This window comes from Canis aureus, chromosome 2, assembly GCF_053574225.1.
Source record: "Canis aureus isolate CA01 chromosome 2, VMU_Caureus_v.1.0, whole genome shotgun sequence".
In the NCBI taxonomy this organism is placed as follows: domain Eukaryota; kingdom Metazoa; phylum Chordata; class Mammalia; order Carnivora; family Canidae; genus Canis; species Canis aureus.
Window position 1 is genome coordinate 59,383,262 of NC_135612.1, and position 14,820 is coordinate 59,398,081.

At 54.5% G+C, this 14,820-nt stretch overlaps 1 protein-coding gene across 3 annotated transcripts in view; it reads right to left on the minus strand.

The window, feature by feature from the left end:
• The window catches only part of PPP2R2C (protein phosphatase 2 regulatory subunit Bgamma), a 134,052-nt gene that overhangs the window by 39,025 nt on the left and 80,207 nt on the right, over positions 1-14,820 (minus strand). For all 3 annotated transcript variants that reach the window (XM_077874863.1, XM_077874872.1, XM_077874856.1), the window contains exons 2-5: positions 12,860-12,957; positions 10,611-10,776; positions 7,798-7,910; positions 3,037-3,214 (exon numbers count right to left, since the gene is read on the minus strand). In XM_077874863.1, coding sequence (XP_077730989.1) covers positions 3,037-3,214; positions 7,798-7,910; positions 10,611-10,776; positions 12,860-12,957 — 555 coding nt within the window. The remainder of the gene's footprint in view (positions 1-3,036; positions 3,215-7,797; positions 7,911-10,610; positions 10,777-12,859; positions 12,958-14,820) is intronic.

The following is a 14,820-nucleotide window of genomic DNA, read 5'->3' on the forward strand; positions in this document are numbered from 1 at the left end:
GTCCTAAAGACAGTTATGAGACAGCCCACTGCCCCACTATGCCACTGCAGCCTGCCCATGGCCAAGCCCCTGCCTACCCATCGCCACCTCTCCTTGGATCTCCTTGCTGGGCTCCTGGCCTCTGGGCTTGCCTGCTGGAATCCAGTCCACCCAGGACACACATGCACAGCTCTCCTACCATCCTTACCCACCATGCCCCGCTATGACATGCCCACTGCAGCTCGTGCCGGTGCTGCCCTGCTCACAGCAAGGGTGATGTCCCTGATACCACCTGGAGGCCCCCACTGGCAGGGCCAAGTTTCTTTCATTGTCCCTGTGTCCCCGGGGCTCAGCATGGGCCCAAGTCAGAAGACATACCAGGAATTAATGGCTGAATGAAAGGGAACAGTAACCCTTACACAGCTGCAAGGCTTTACAGTTTGTAAAGGGCATTTGCAGTGTTCCTGAGTCCTTACAGCAGCCCAGCAGCGTCAATTGGGCAGGGGCTGCGTCCCCAGCATAGCCTGCGATGGGGGCTGCAGCCGGCAGCCTAAGGGCTGGGCCAACAGCCTGGGGCCAGGCTGCAGAGGCCCGAGCGCGAGTCCCACTCAGCTCTGCTTTGTCAGCCAGTTCTGTCTCCCAAAACCTCTATTTCTGCATCTGCAGAATGGGGTGATAATGCACCACTGCTTCCAGCTTTCATGCCAACATGAAGGCCTTGCGAGATAACGAATGGCAAACTGGTCTGTGCACTGGAGAGTGCTGGGAGGAAGAGCTGAGGACAGCCAGCTGCCATGACACAAGTCCCATGCCCCCACGCCCACCCCGTTTGCAGATCCGGGGCTCCCACATGACTCATTTTATTCTGCTAGGAGGCTGGTCAACACCTCAAAGTTGGCAGCAGACATCTGCCTGTGCATCCCACCATGGGAGCTCCCAACTGCTGAGGGAGTGCCTGCTTCTTCTGAGGGGACCCCCCGCTACACACTGACCCTCTCCAGCTCCCTTGGCTCAGACCTGGCCAGTCAGAGCATTGCATCCCTCACCCACAGTCACAGGTTCAGAGGGGCCCCTGAGGCCTAATCAGAGCCATGGGGTGCCTGGGGGGACAGTTCACAGAAAACTGGTCTCTTTTCTCTTGGGCTTTATTCTGGGAGGACAAGGCACGTGTCACTGGCCCTAATTTGCCACCATGTGGCACCTGAGATGAGCCAGAGCAGAGAGTAGAGGCAAGAAGCAGAGAGAACCATCTAATGACATTGTTTTAGCCCTTGAATCCACCTGTGCCTGAAGCCTTCTCACGGTCCCTAAGTCAGTAGAGGCCTGTGTTTTGCTTGAACCAGGAGGGATGAGGTGTTCTAAGCCTTGCAACCAAGAGTCCTGATCAACTGAAGCTCTAAGCACCGGGACAGGGGTAGGGCCCACTGGGCTTCCAGCCTGAATGGAGGGCCAGGCAGATGCCTAGCCCAGCCTTCTCCACCACACCAAATCTGAGCTTCCATTTCTTCTAAGTGGCTGCAGCTTCAGCCCCTCCTTGAACTTTTGTGACCACCTCAATCCACTTCCACCCTCCCGGCTCAGAGGGCACCATACCTTCGGGGCAGGAAGGAGACATGCAGAGCACTAGCTCTGTGCTAGGTACACCCAGGAGGGGCGCACTGAGTGTGCACGACACAGTCCTAGTGGAAAGGGGTGAGTGAGGCTCACAGGGATCCATTACTCACCAAGGTCCGCGAGCTGGAGGGAGCAGAGCGAGACTCCCACAGAGGCTCACACTGACCGCAAAGCCTCACATCCTCCTGCTGGGCTCAGGGAACAGCATGTGCTTGCTCGCTTCTCTGCTCCTCTGAGCCCCAGGTCTCTCTGCCTAGTGGCCTCCAGCCAGTCCCTGGCTCTTGGGCCTCAGAAGCTATTTGCTACCCCCTCTCTCTCCTTCAAACCCTCCAGACTGCTGCCTCCTACTCCCACACTCCCTCCCAGTCCATCCTGGCTTCTGCTCTGAGGGACACAACCCCCTCCTGACAGGTAAGGCAGCTGCAGTAGCAGGTCCGACACCCTGTGTTGGGAGCTTCTGCAGCAGGAGCTCCCTGGCACCAAGCACAGAGGGGGCACTTGGGGGACCATCAGCTGGCATGAGAGCTCTCAGGTGGGGCCTCCTACCCCATTCCATTGCACATCTTGGGGGGCAGACTTCACAAAGGGCAGTTGAACATAAAGGTTAGAAATGGGGAGTTGGGGCCAGGGAGCCTGGGCTAGACACTTGCTAGATGTAAGCTTTGAGCAGGTCAACTTGGCTCCCTGGGACTCGGTTTCCTCATTTGTACAGGAGGTCATGATAGCACCTGCCTCCTGGGTTGTCGTGAGGGTGATATGAGTTAATATGAACATGTCGATGTCAGGCACAGAGCTGCACTGTGTAGGTTTATTATTATTGGTCTGCACAGAGTGACACAGTAGCAACCTGGCTGCTCTGTCCCCTGCGGCCCCTCCCAGGCCCATACTTGCGTACCAAGTTCTTCACCAGTCAGCGGGACCTGGAGTCCAGCCTATTGCCCCTAGCTTGCCTAGACATGGGGGACCACCAGGCTGAGCCCTCCTTTGACCCCATATAACGGGGCTTCTGACACCTTTACTGTCTGTCACTCTAAGCCCTGGGCGGGGGGCGGACCCCAAGGCTGCTCATCAAACACTGAAGCCCTGCCTTGAGCAACAGGGAGGAGGGTCCATAGGAGCCTCTGGCTGACTCTCCCGTGGCTCACCCCTCTTCCAGGAAGTCTGACCCCAGGACTCTATCTCCTTTGTCATCCCTGATGAGGTCCCATGACAGAGAACACAGCCACTTGGAGAAGGCAACAGGCTGAATACAAGCCTTGGCAGCCATGGCTTTAAAGTTTCATAAATCAGCTCATCAGGATTCCAAATTTGGGCCTCGCTCACTGAAGAAGCTGAACAGAAACAGAAGCCCCCAAGTCGGCTCGCTTACAACCGAGCCAACCAGCCCCACCCAGAAGCACCCTGCCCTGGGAGATGGTGGGTGGCCACCACTGGAAAGGATACTGAAGCTCCTGTCAGTGATGGCCAGGTGCCACAGGTTGATGCGCAGGTCATCCGCTGACATGTACGTCTCACAGTCACTATTGACGGAGATGGAGTTGATGTGGTAGGTGTGGCCATTAGCGAAGACTCTCCGTGGGCTCACCTCCACCATCAAATCCATGGGCTTCAGCACAGGTACCTGCAGAGAGGAGGGGGCAGTCTGGAGGATGATGAGGTGATAGGAGGGGGAGTGCAGGGGGGGTAGGTGCCTAGGGCAGGAAACGGCATGCCAGGGCTACATGATCAAAACTGGACACTGGGAATGTGCCAGTGGGCATCCATTCTGCACATGCTAGAAAGAAGCAGTGCCATGTGGCCAATGTCCATCACCCGCCAGCCCTGCATGAAAGCCTGGCCTCCTGGGATTGGCGCTGAGCCTGCTGCATGACTCTGAATAAGCGGCTGAACCCCACTGCCCCCAATTTCCTCACCTGTAAAATGGAATGAGAAAATATCGTGGCAGCACCAGCCAATTATCCACCATTTTTGTTCCCTTGTCACAAGGAGGTGGTTCCCCCGGCAAGAACTACATTTCCCAGCTGGCCATGTGACTAGTTCTGACCAATAGATGTGAGCACAGTGACACAGGGCACTGGTGAGCTGGACTGTTAAGAGGCAAGGTGTGCCTTCTCTACCTGCTTTCCCCTTCCACTGCTGGAAGGTGAGGACCCAAGCATTAGGAATGAAGGCCCATGGGATGGAAGGACCCTGCATCCCTGCAGGAGAGTCATGGGTCAACCAGGAACACCGATCCTGGACCTTTCTGTGAGTGAGGAATACATTTCTATGTGTTCCGCCCTGCGATGCCGGGGTTTTTTTTTTTTACAGCTGCTGTTTGCCTAACTCATACAAAGTCCACCCTGGAGGGTTGGTGTGACAAGTCCCTGGACAGCACTGGGTACTATGCTTTTGCTTTCTTCCACATTCTCTGCCTGGAATGTTCACCCTGTGAACACTTAGTTAACGGACTCCTCCGGCAGGGCCTAGAAGCAACAGCCCCTCAGATTACAGCCTGCCCTGAGAGTGGGGCCCCAGGCCTGCTCACCCCCACCACACTGCACACATCTGTATCAAGGCTCATAGCATATGTTGCACTGTGCGTCGGGCACAACACCCCATCCCAGGAAACTGCGAGGTCTTTGAAGGTCTGGAGATAGGCAGACAGATGGACATGGCTGCATCAATCTCTCCCAGGCTTGGCCCAGACTCTGCTCAGGAAATGGGGACGGGCATGGCCATCCCATCCTGGGTGGGAAGACTGCATGCCAAGATGACCTGACATGTCGAAGTCACAGAGCCAGGAAATGCAGAGCCAGGGACGACCACCCCTCAGAGCATCCTGTTGGAAAGGCGGATACTTGAAACCCTACTGCCCTGCTGCCCACTAGGGTTACCCTCACTGGGGACCTCACTACTCTGGGCCTTAGTTTTTTAATTTCTTTCTTTTTTTAAAAAAGATTTTATTTATTTATCCATGAGAGACACAGAGAGAGTCAGACACAGGCAGAGGGAGAAGCAGGCTCCATACAGGGAGCCTGATGCAGGACTCGATCCCAGGACCCTGGGATCACGCCCTGAGCTGAAGGCAGATGCTCAACTGTTGAGCCACCCAGGCATCCCTGGGCCTCAGTTTCCTTAGCTGTGAGGAGGGGTACGCTGGCACCTGCTCAAGGGCTTCTGTGAGGACCCCACGAGTTCCTGCAGGTCCAGTGCCCTGAGAATGGAGACCCATATAGGGCTAGGTTGCAGCCAGAAGTAGTGCCCGATCTCCTCCTCAGGAAGTGATAGGGGCAGGGCCCAGGCTGGAACCCATGTGGCTGTGTGAGGGCTTCTAAGTCAGCTCCTAATCTTCCCTTCCCTTGCCTCAAGGCACAGCCACTGCCTCCCCCGCTCCCCCCACCCCCCAGGCCCCTGGACTCTCTCAAGTCACACCTGTTCCTGGAGAAGGTCAGAGCATAACTGGCCTAGCAAAGGCTTGGATCTCAGTCTGCCTTCCCTCCTTCTGGCAACATCACTTCCTCCCGGCAGCCCTGACCTACACCCAGGGCTCCAGTCAGTCACTGCCATCCCCAAACCATATTTCAAAGCCATTAAAAGAACAGAGGAGAGGAAGAGTGAAAATAAATTCGCCATGAAGGTTTGAGTGTCTTGTGAATAAAACACCTCCCCTCCCCCAACACTTCTAGAAGCCCTGGTCTAATTAAGGTGAGAAGCAGGAACCTAAACATTAATGACAGAACACTGTGAGATACAAAAAGCTAGAATGCAAAGAAGCAGGATGAGGTTTCTTATCTGACTTGCCTAGAAACGGCTTTACAGAGGAGAAGGCTAATAGGGTTTTAAAGGATGAATAGGAGTTCGCCAAATCAACAAGGTGGAGAAAGGCCTCCCTTGTGTGTCCATCTGCCCAGTACTGACCACCAAGGTTGGGTGACCCCATGTCTGTTTCCTTGGGGGGCTGGGGACACTTTGGGGTCAAGGACTCAGCCTACCCTGGCCCACCTCTGAAATCCAGGGATCTAGAAGAGGTCTAGCGCAGAGCCACTTGTCAGTGAGTAACAGCCCAAGCCTCTAGTGAGCTCGGCAGGGATTGGGGAAGAGCTGCACGTGGCTGGGTGGCTTCGGGACACAGGAGGAGACAAGGAAAAGGCGAGAGCAGGAAAGGCCCAGGTGCCCCCATTCTCTCTCCCTTCCTCCTCCTCCAGCCTCAGCGGGAAGGTCAAGGGCCGCCTTGAGGCGTAAGTGAGACACAGAGCAAAGTCTCTGACGCTGGGAGGGAAATAAATGGATTCCCGTGGGCCACCAGCGCTGCCGCAAATGCCAGGCCCATCAAGAGGTGATAATTGCATCCTTCCCACTAGATGAAAGCCTCATAAACTTCCTGGGGGCTGGGGGTGGGGCGGGGGTGGGGCACGTCACTCCCATTACTCAGCGTGGAAGCTAATTGGCCTCCTTTCTGTGTTCTAGCTTTCTCAGAATTTATTTGCACAATTTGCCAGTCATTTAGAGGCGGATATGTTTAAACATTTATTTCTCCATCTCAAGAACAACACTGATTACCGTTTCGTATTTACGACAATAGGCTGGCCATGTAGTGAGCGCGTACGCTAAGCTGTTTTGGGGAAAGTGAGTCCTCATCCCCATTTGGCTGGTGAGGAAACCTAGGCCTAGGGCAGGGCCCTGCCTACGCGCCTTACAAGCCTTGGGTGGCTCTGGGAGCAGTCGGGGAGCCCAGGGCAGGAGCTAACACCCCTGCGCTAGGCCTCGCCACTGTCCCCCCCAGCCCCAGAGTGGTGCACACTCATAGCTGTGAGTTGGTCCTCCTCTCCCAGGAGGACAGGCAGTTCCTGGGATGTGACCCCACCTTTTCAAACTGGCTAGAACATGGAAATGGGAGCTGAAGAGAACAGTACCCATGATGCTCATTCATGGGACTTGGGCTGCCTCCTCGGAGCCAGGACTGTCCCAGGAGCAGGGACACTAAGACTCGGACCCAATCTCGCCCCCAACCGCTCTGTTTCCCTGAGAGGTCTCCCAGGGCTGGGCTCAAAGTGGGCACTCAGTAAGTGTGCGATGAATGAATGCATCCAAATAAGCTGTGCCCCGGCATGACCTCCAACAGACGTGAGGGGGGCACCCACTGTGTTCCAGGCTCCGATCTGCAAGCCAGACATAGACAAGGTGGCCTCAGTCTACTTCCTGCCCTGCTGGAGAAGGATGGGGGTGAACTTTCATGGAGTCTTCCAGCAGGACACCACGGAGCACCCCCATGGCCTTCCTGTGAAGCTGGAACCTCGTTCCCACTTCACAGGGGAGCCTGAGATGCCAACCCTGGAGCCGGACTTCCTGGGTTTGGATCCCAGCTCTCATTTCATCTGTAAAATGGGGTTGATAATCATGTGCCCCTTTTCTAAGACTTCAGGGAGGATTGAGTTACTACTATAGGCAAAGGGCTTGGAAGACACAGGCTCACCACAAGGAGTGTTTATCTCACTCCAGATGGGGAGTCGGAGGCTTATGGAGGCCAAGAGCCTTGCCCAAGGGCACACCACCAGGAGGTGGCCGAGGCAGGATTGGAACGCAGATCCTGGGACTCCAGAACTCTTTCTGCCACGTCTCATAGCCCCTCCCCTGGAAAAAAGAGGAGTTCTTTTGCCTTTTAATCATGTGTGGATGAGAGTGTGCTTCAGCATGGCCCTGTAGCTCAACCCTCCTAGCCTCTTTTAAAACAATAGCCAACCTTCTGGCTGAGCCTCTGTAGAGGCCACAAGAATCACGGGTTCCAAGCCTCTCTCGGGCCCTCAACAAAAGGGCTTTGAATCCACAAAGTCTGGCCCATAGATTCTTCGTCCTGGCTCCACCACTCATACAACTGAGTGGCTGTGGGGGGACCGGCTGCTTCTCTTTGGGACTCGGTTTCCCTCTTGGTGCAGCGAGGGGTTCTAGTACTTGCTCTGCACCTGCACTTGCAGCTGAAGAATGCTTTATAGACACACATCAGCCCGGGAGGAAGATGACTGTCCCTGCTATGCTCACAAGGAGACCAAGGCTTGGAGCAGATAAAAGCCTGTGGCCACCTTACACATAAGTAGCCCTGCCAGGCCCTGAAGCTGGCTCTGGCTCAAATCTCAAAGGCCCTTCAAGTCCTATAGTCTTACTGTTTCATAAAAGCAGCACACACTGCTTCCCACTTGCCGGAATCTTCTGTGTGCCACATCTTACCTGCAATGACGTCACCGTGGACAGGTCCTTAAGCTTTCCTTCTTCATCTTTTAGGTTATAGCCCTCGGGCCTTTTATCTCGTTCGGTAATCTTCCATAATTTGATAGTTTTGTCTTTAAAAACAGAGCAAATGAGACAAGATGAAGAATTAACCCAAGCCCAGAGAACAGTCCACGAGACAGGGGCATGCTGAGCCAGGAATTACTGGGCTGTTAGCGTGCTCTTGGACATGCGGGGTCTTTCTCCTTCTGTGTACCCATGCATGAACATGGCTGCATTCTCTGGTTCCTCACAACCGATCCCAAAGGTGGAACTGCTAGGTCCAAAAGGAAGGTGCCTGTGAGGGCAGCTAGCACACCCTAACTAAACCCTCTTCCAGAAAGAATAGACAGATGTGGCTTCCTACTTTTTAAAGTCCTGCAGCAGCAGACAAAGAGAGGGTAACCCATTGGCGATTTCTGAGCTACCTCCAGACCCTGCAGGGGGCAGCTTCCCAGTGACCTCCCTTCTCTGGCCTCCAGCCATGAACAGCAGAAGAGTAACCTAGTGGCTGTGATGGTTCATCTATGTGTCAGTGCAGAGAAGCCAAGCCACCCAGATATTTGGTTAAACACAGACGGGTGTTGCTGTGAAGGTTTTTTGTGTTTTTTTTTTTTTTTCAGGTGGCATTAACACTTACATCCCTAGGGTGCGGGCTGAATGAAGCCTTAATTTGTTGTTGCAAGACTCTAGTGCTTTCCTGCCTCAGTTCTGGAAGCCCATATAGAAACAGGGGATGGAAACTCAACATAGTTTGGAATGCTGAGCCCCCATATGGAGAGCAGTTGTTCTGGAGAGTCCCACAGCCCTGAGATGGACTTTATGGGAATGAAAAATAAACCTTTGTTAAACCGCACACGCACACACACACACACACAAAAGGAAAAAATCTATAGAGTGAAGCAGACTGCTCTCTATACTGCAGGTGGGCCTCATCTAATCAGTTGAAGGCCTTAAAGACAAAAGACTAACCTTCCCCCACAAAGAGGGAGTGCTGCCAGCAGATGGCCTTCAGACTCAAGCTGCAACATCAGCTCTTCCCTGGATCTTCAGCCTTCCAACCAGCCCTGCAAATTTTGGATTTGCCAGCCCCCACAATCATGTGAGACAATTTAAAATAAGCCTCTTCCCATATATCTCTATCAACATGTACATCCCTACCTACACACCTACACACACACATATGCTCATCGTATCTGTCCTGGGTCCTGTTTCTTCAGAGAACCCTGACTGCTACTGCAGCCAAAACAAACACAGCCATGCTCAGAAGGAAGACGGAGACAACTGGTATTGATTAAACCCTTGATATATACGTAGGATATGCCATTAAGAAAGATGGGATTTAAACCTGGAGTAAAGAAGCTTTGAGGGGGAGTGAGGGTATAGGGAGCCCCTGAAGCTGACCCTCTCCCCAGAGGGGCAGGAAGAGAACAACACGTCCCACTTCCATGGTTCAAGTAAAAGCTGCACATTTGTGTGGCTCAGGAAGCACTGACCCTGTTCTAACCCATGATGGCCTCGTGTCATTTCATCCTCCCAATGCCTCCATGATGTGAAAGTGGCAGGGCCAGGATGTGAACCACATGAGGGGCTCTTATCCTTGGTGGCGGGGGGAGAGTATTCAGTGCCCCTGCTGCCATGCAGGGAAGGTTCCCCAATGGCTGAGCATGGCCCCATGCTAAGCGCCCTGAGGATCTCAGATCCTGCACCTGCCATGGTGAAGGATGAGAACAGCAGGAGCCCAGGGGTCAGGCCTAGGGTTAGGAGGGGCCTGAAGGGGCCAGGATTGCCTGCAGGAGGGAGAGTAGGCTCAGCTGAGAAGTCCATGAAGGCTCAGGGGGGAAGGGAATTCCAGTAGAGGTCTAAGGGACGAGGAAGGGGTTGGCCAGGTGAGGGACAGAGAGAGCAGCCTTCAGGCACAAGGGTGGGCTGGTAGGGTTGAGTCCGAGCAGTTTGAAGGATGCCTTCACAGATGCTCTGTCAGGGAAGGCAGGTGGCATCACATTGTGAGGTTGACACACTTATACACGTGACTCACAGCAGGGCTGGCTGGTCTCAGGTGCTGGCTCAGTGTGTCCCATGACCCCTCATCACAGCCCAGGGAGCTGTGTCCACATTGCCACACAGGTGAGGAGGGAACCAAGGCTCAGGGAAGCAAAGCCAGTGCACCAAGGCCACCAGGCAGGGATGGAGTCCAAGCCTGTCCAGGATGGTGGTGATGTCTCACCACTGATGACAGGGGCAAGAGATGCAGGACGGGGAGCAGGGGGAAGCAGAGCCTCTGGCCTCGGGAGCCATGCTGGGTGGGCGACAGCATAGCAGGAGTCTGGCCAGGGGAGTACCTGAGGTCTGGGGGTGTATGCGCTCTCTCTGGGGCAGAATGGTCAAGTGGCCAGCCAGGCTCCTAAACCCACGCCTGTCCCGTAGCCCAGCCCACACAGCTGAGTGACAACCCCACCCGGGGCCGCTCCAGGATTCCAGAGCAGTTATGTTTGCCTCCTTCATCAGGAATACAAAGCTCCTTCCACCCCCCAAAGAACAGTAATCACAGAGATGTTCCCGGAGCAGCCACCTGCAGCAGTGCAAACGAGCCTCATGTCCCCCTGTGGGCCAAGACTGAGGAAGCCCCAGGATGGTCACTGAGTGGAATCTTCTTGCTGCTCAAAATATTTTTTTTGAGCTCTCAGGACCTAGAAATATGCTCATGATATAAGTGAGCTGGAAAAGAACATTTGACAGCCAGCGGTGATAGCGCCCCCGCACAGGCCCCTCACCGTTGGTGGACAGCAGGGAGTGGGCGGCATTCTGCTGCGGAAGCCACTTGATCTTGTTGATTTTTTCCTCTATCTCCAGACTCTTGAGATAGTCAAACTCCGGCTCGTGGCTCTGGAAGGTGCTGTAGACGTCATACTCGCCCTGGCTGTGAGGTGCATTTTTACTCTGCAAGAGAAGCCAGACAAGGGGGCCTGAGCTCCAGGATGGCAGGGGAGTACGCACCCCTGACCAAACCCTCAGAGGGCCTGACGCCACTGGCAGACCCGTGTCCAGAAGTGCTGGTGGATCCGATGCCAGGGTTAGAGGAAGCTCTGTAATTTAAGTGAACAATAACTTGCCACGTGGCTGTGGCCAAGCTTCGTCCCCTCCTCAGTCCAGTGAGTAAAAACAACAACAACCAGGCCGGCTCATGTTTACTGAGCACCTACTATGTGCTGGGTGCTGAGCTGAGTGCTTCTCACTCCACATCTTGTTCCATCTACACAGCCCGTTGGCAGTGGGCACTGTGATTCTCCCCATTTTACAGATGAGAAAGTGGAGACTCGGGGGTGAACTGACCACCTTCCTCAAGGCCATGTGTCCACTAAGTGCTGCCACTTGCCCCTCTAAGGTCTGTCTGACACCAAGGCCAAGACTCTGTCCTATTCCTCCAGTTGAGTGTCTGACCTGGTCGTGACTCAAGGAATGCATGCGTTACAGAACAGATTTTACACTGAGGCAGAACATTCTAGAATGTCAGACTGGAGATAGACCATCGTCCCCCCTCCATAGGTTTAGGCAGCAGAGTTCCTAATCACAAGGGCCCTCTTGATAGAGCCCTCAAAACAGTGGTGAGTCCATCGTGGGCACAGGGAGGGCTTTCACAGTAGACAAGTTCAGAGTTTGTGGCAATATGGAGCTTCAACCTGATGTATAACCTGCCTGGGAGCAAAACAGAGACATTCAACCAAGCACAATCTCAAGTTTCCTGTTATTTTTTTTTCTAAAAGCATGTATTGCTAAGTTTCTACATCTGTCCTGCTTCTGGAAAGCTTTCGAGTTCTGTACGGTTGCCTCTAATTCCCTTTATCAGCCATGAGCATGGTCTACGACTAAGGTCACTGGGACCAGAATAGAGAAAAAAGATTAAAGGAGAAAAATCCCAAAGTTGAGAAACTTGCATCTTCCCATTTAATTTCTTTCTGCAAAAAGGAGGCTTGGCTTTGCAATCCCTGGTGGGCTATACCCTGGTCCTTCTCGTGAAATCGGCACACTCCGGCCACAGGACGGTGCTTGGGTAACCCATTCTCAGCTGTCCGCTTTCTGGCTTATGGTCCTTGCTCAGCTACGGCACTCGCTCTGAGATCTGGTCTCCCCTGCGGCATGAGGATGCCAACAGCACCTACTGGCACCACCGGGGTTGTGGTGAGGGAGGTTATGGTGGGGGGCACACAGCTAAGGACAGACCTCAAGGACAAACCTCAAGGAACAGGCACTCTGGAATTGAATGGGGCAGGGATGCATCTGCAACATCTCCCCTGCCCCCCCCATCCCCTCCTTCCTGCTTTGCTTCTCACTCCTCACCCCTCTTCCCTCTCCCTCCCTGCTGCCCCATCTTCCACCTCCTTGGTTTTCACCATCCTGTCTTCAGCATCTAATCCCCAGGTGTGTGAGTCGTCCCCTCTCTGGGGCAGGGTGGTTTGTAAGCAACAGAACACATGGTCTTGGTTTCGGTCCCTCATCTTTGCTCACCAGCTGGGGGGACTTCTCCAAGTGTCCTCATCTGTAAAATGGGTGTTGGTCTCCACCTTCTGAGGTGGGCAGTGGAGAGTAAATGAGAAAAGTATGTAGAGGACATAGCAAGGTTATGGCACATAGTAGGTGCTCAACCAGCAGGGGCTTTTTTGTCATGAGGCTCTTGCAGCAGTTCAGAAACAGCGCCGCTGGGGGGATTGTTCCAGGCTGCTCTCATCTTACCTGGAATTCTGTTGGACAACCAGCCTCGCGAGGGTGAGCCTGGGATTGAGCCAAATGGCCAACCCCAGCCTTAAGGCAGCCCCACAGCTGCAGAAAACTCAGTCCTCCTGTCCCCCCACCTCTGGCCGGGTCTGTACCGGCTCACCCATGTGGAGGGCAGTAATTGGAGGCTTAGCCCAGGGCAGCAGGTGGCCCTGCCTGTCCTGAATGCATTCCTGGGGTCCAGGACAGAGCAAGCGAAGGCCTGGGTTGGGTGTGACCCCCCGCCCGCCACCACCAGGTCCCGCCGCACCTCCGGCTCCCGCTGGAAGATGACAACCCGGCCACCCTTGTCGCCTGTGGCCAGCAGCTCTCCGGTGTGGTTGAACTCAACGGTAGAGATGATATCGGCTGTAGGGGGAGAGACAGGAAGGTGTGGCTCATTAGGACCCCAGTACTCTGCAGCTCAACAGAACTGAGCCTGCCCACTACCCAGAGCCTGCACCCTTGGGCCACCATCCAGAAGCAGGGGCCCAAGGAGTCAGGAGCACTACTGAGGGGCTGGTGGTTTCCCATCCCCTCCTGGCTGGCTGAGGACAGAGACCTTCCCTCTGTCTCCTTCCTCCTTCTCTTGCTTCCCTAAGCAGCATGGGGGTTTATGTGCTGACCAGGTGACCGGGCCACAAATCTGACACTAGCCCTACTCTGGAGGCCACCAGGGCCATGGGCTCCTCATCGGTGGGACCCTGTAATCTTCACATTCCTGGCCTGGACTCTGTAGGCACCAGGATCTCTGATCCAGGTTTAGCACAGTGGAGCTACTTTCAAACAAACCACAGCTCTGATCACTGCCCCCACTCCATTCCCCTACAGCCACCAGGGTGGTTTGCCTCCTGAGTCACGGTGTGCTCTGCCCGAAACCCTCCACTGATCCCCCAAACCAGATGATGTTCCCTCCCAAAGCCCTTCTGGGCAGCGTCCCCCTCAGGTGGTGGCAGCTCCATTCTCCCCTGGCTCAGACCCAAGCCTTAGAGTCTCTCTGACCCCTTTCTCTGTCTCCCTCTCTGTGTGCCACATCTAATCCTAGTAGCTCGGCCATTGCATTATATCCGGATTCCACCCGTATCTCCCCACTTCTCACCTGGAAGATTCCAAGAGCCCCCTAAAGAATCTCTTCGCTTCCTCCCTGCCCCAGCTATAAGCTAACCCCAGCAGAGCAAGAGGAAGCCTGCCTGAAACCCTTTAGATCAAATCTACATTTGACCTGGGAGTAAAGCAAAGGTCTCAGAGTGGTCTAAAACCTGAATGGTCTGCAGTCCCCGGAGCAGACCACATCAGAAGCCCAGACCTTTACCCTTCTCCTGTATCTGCACACAACCTGGCCCTGCCTCCCATCCAAGGCTGGGCGATCACCCCAACCCCCACCCCCACCACACTCCCTGACTCTGGGGTTGGCCATGTCATTTGCTTTGGCCTATGGGACACCAGCAGACAAGCCACCATCCAGCCCCTGCCACTGCCAGAAGGACCTGCCCAGGAGGAGGGGGACGAATACAGCTGAGTCACCAGCCATGCCAGCCCTGAGCAGGGCCCCTGCCCACCCGTTCACGCAGCCCAGCCTAGCCCAGCCCAGATCAGCGGGATCAGCAGGTGCGTGAGAAAAAATGTTCATTGTTGAACCCACTGAGTTTTGTGTTTTTCACTCTCTCCCCCAGCCTCATCTCCCCTCCTGCCCACCTCGCTCTTCCACTCAGGCTGGGCCCCTTGCTGCTTCTCAAAAGTCCCGACCATTTCTCATCTCAAGCCCTTGACTGATTTGCACATTCCTATTCAATAAACGCCTTTTGCTTTGCCAGTTAGTGCCTTTCAGAGGCAGCTTCTGGCTTGCACGGGCTTCTGAGCCATAGGTAACTGCCAGCTCCAACAGCAAAAGAAAACAGGAGAGAAGGTGGTTTAGAAGCAGGATGATGGGCTGGATATTTTCATTGATCAAGATAAAAGCACATTTCATTGAACTTAGAAAAACAAGACAAGGAGAGCAGCGGTCTGGGAGCGAGTAAACGCGTGCTGAGCACAGAGCTGGGAGTGCGTATGGTCCTCCACGGGGCGACCCGCCCAACCACCAGCAAAGATGAACTGGAGCCAGAGCCCCACACTGCTGGGTTCCCGGGCGGACAGCCCGTTCCTGCTCCTCTATGAGCACCCCCAAGGGGCAGAGAGCAGGACGTAAAATTGTATATAAAATGTTTTTAATTATATAGACCAGTGATCACA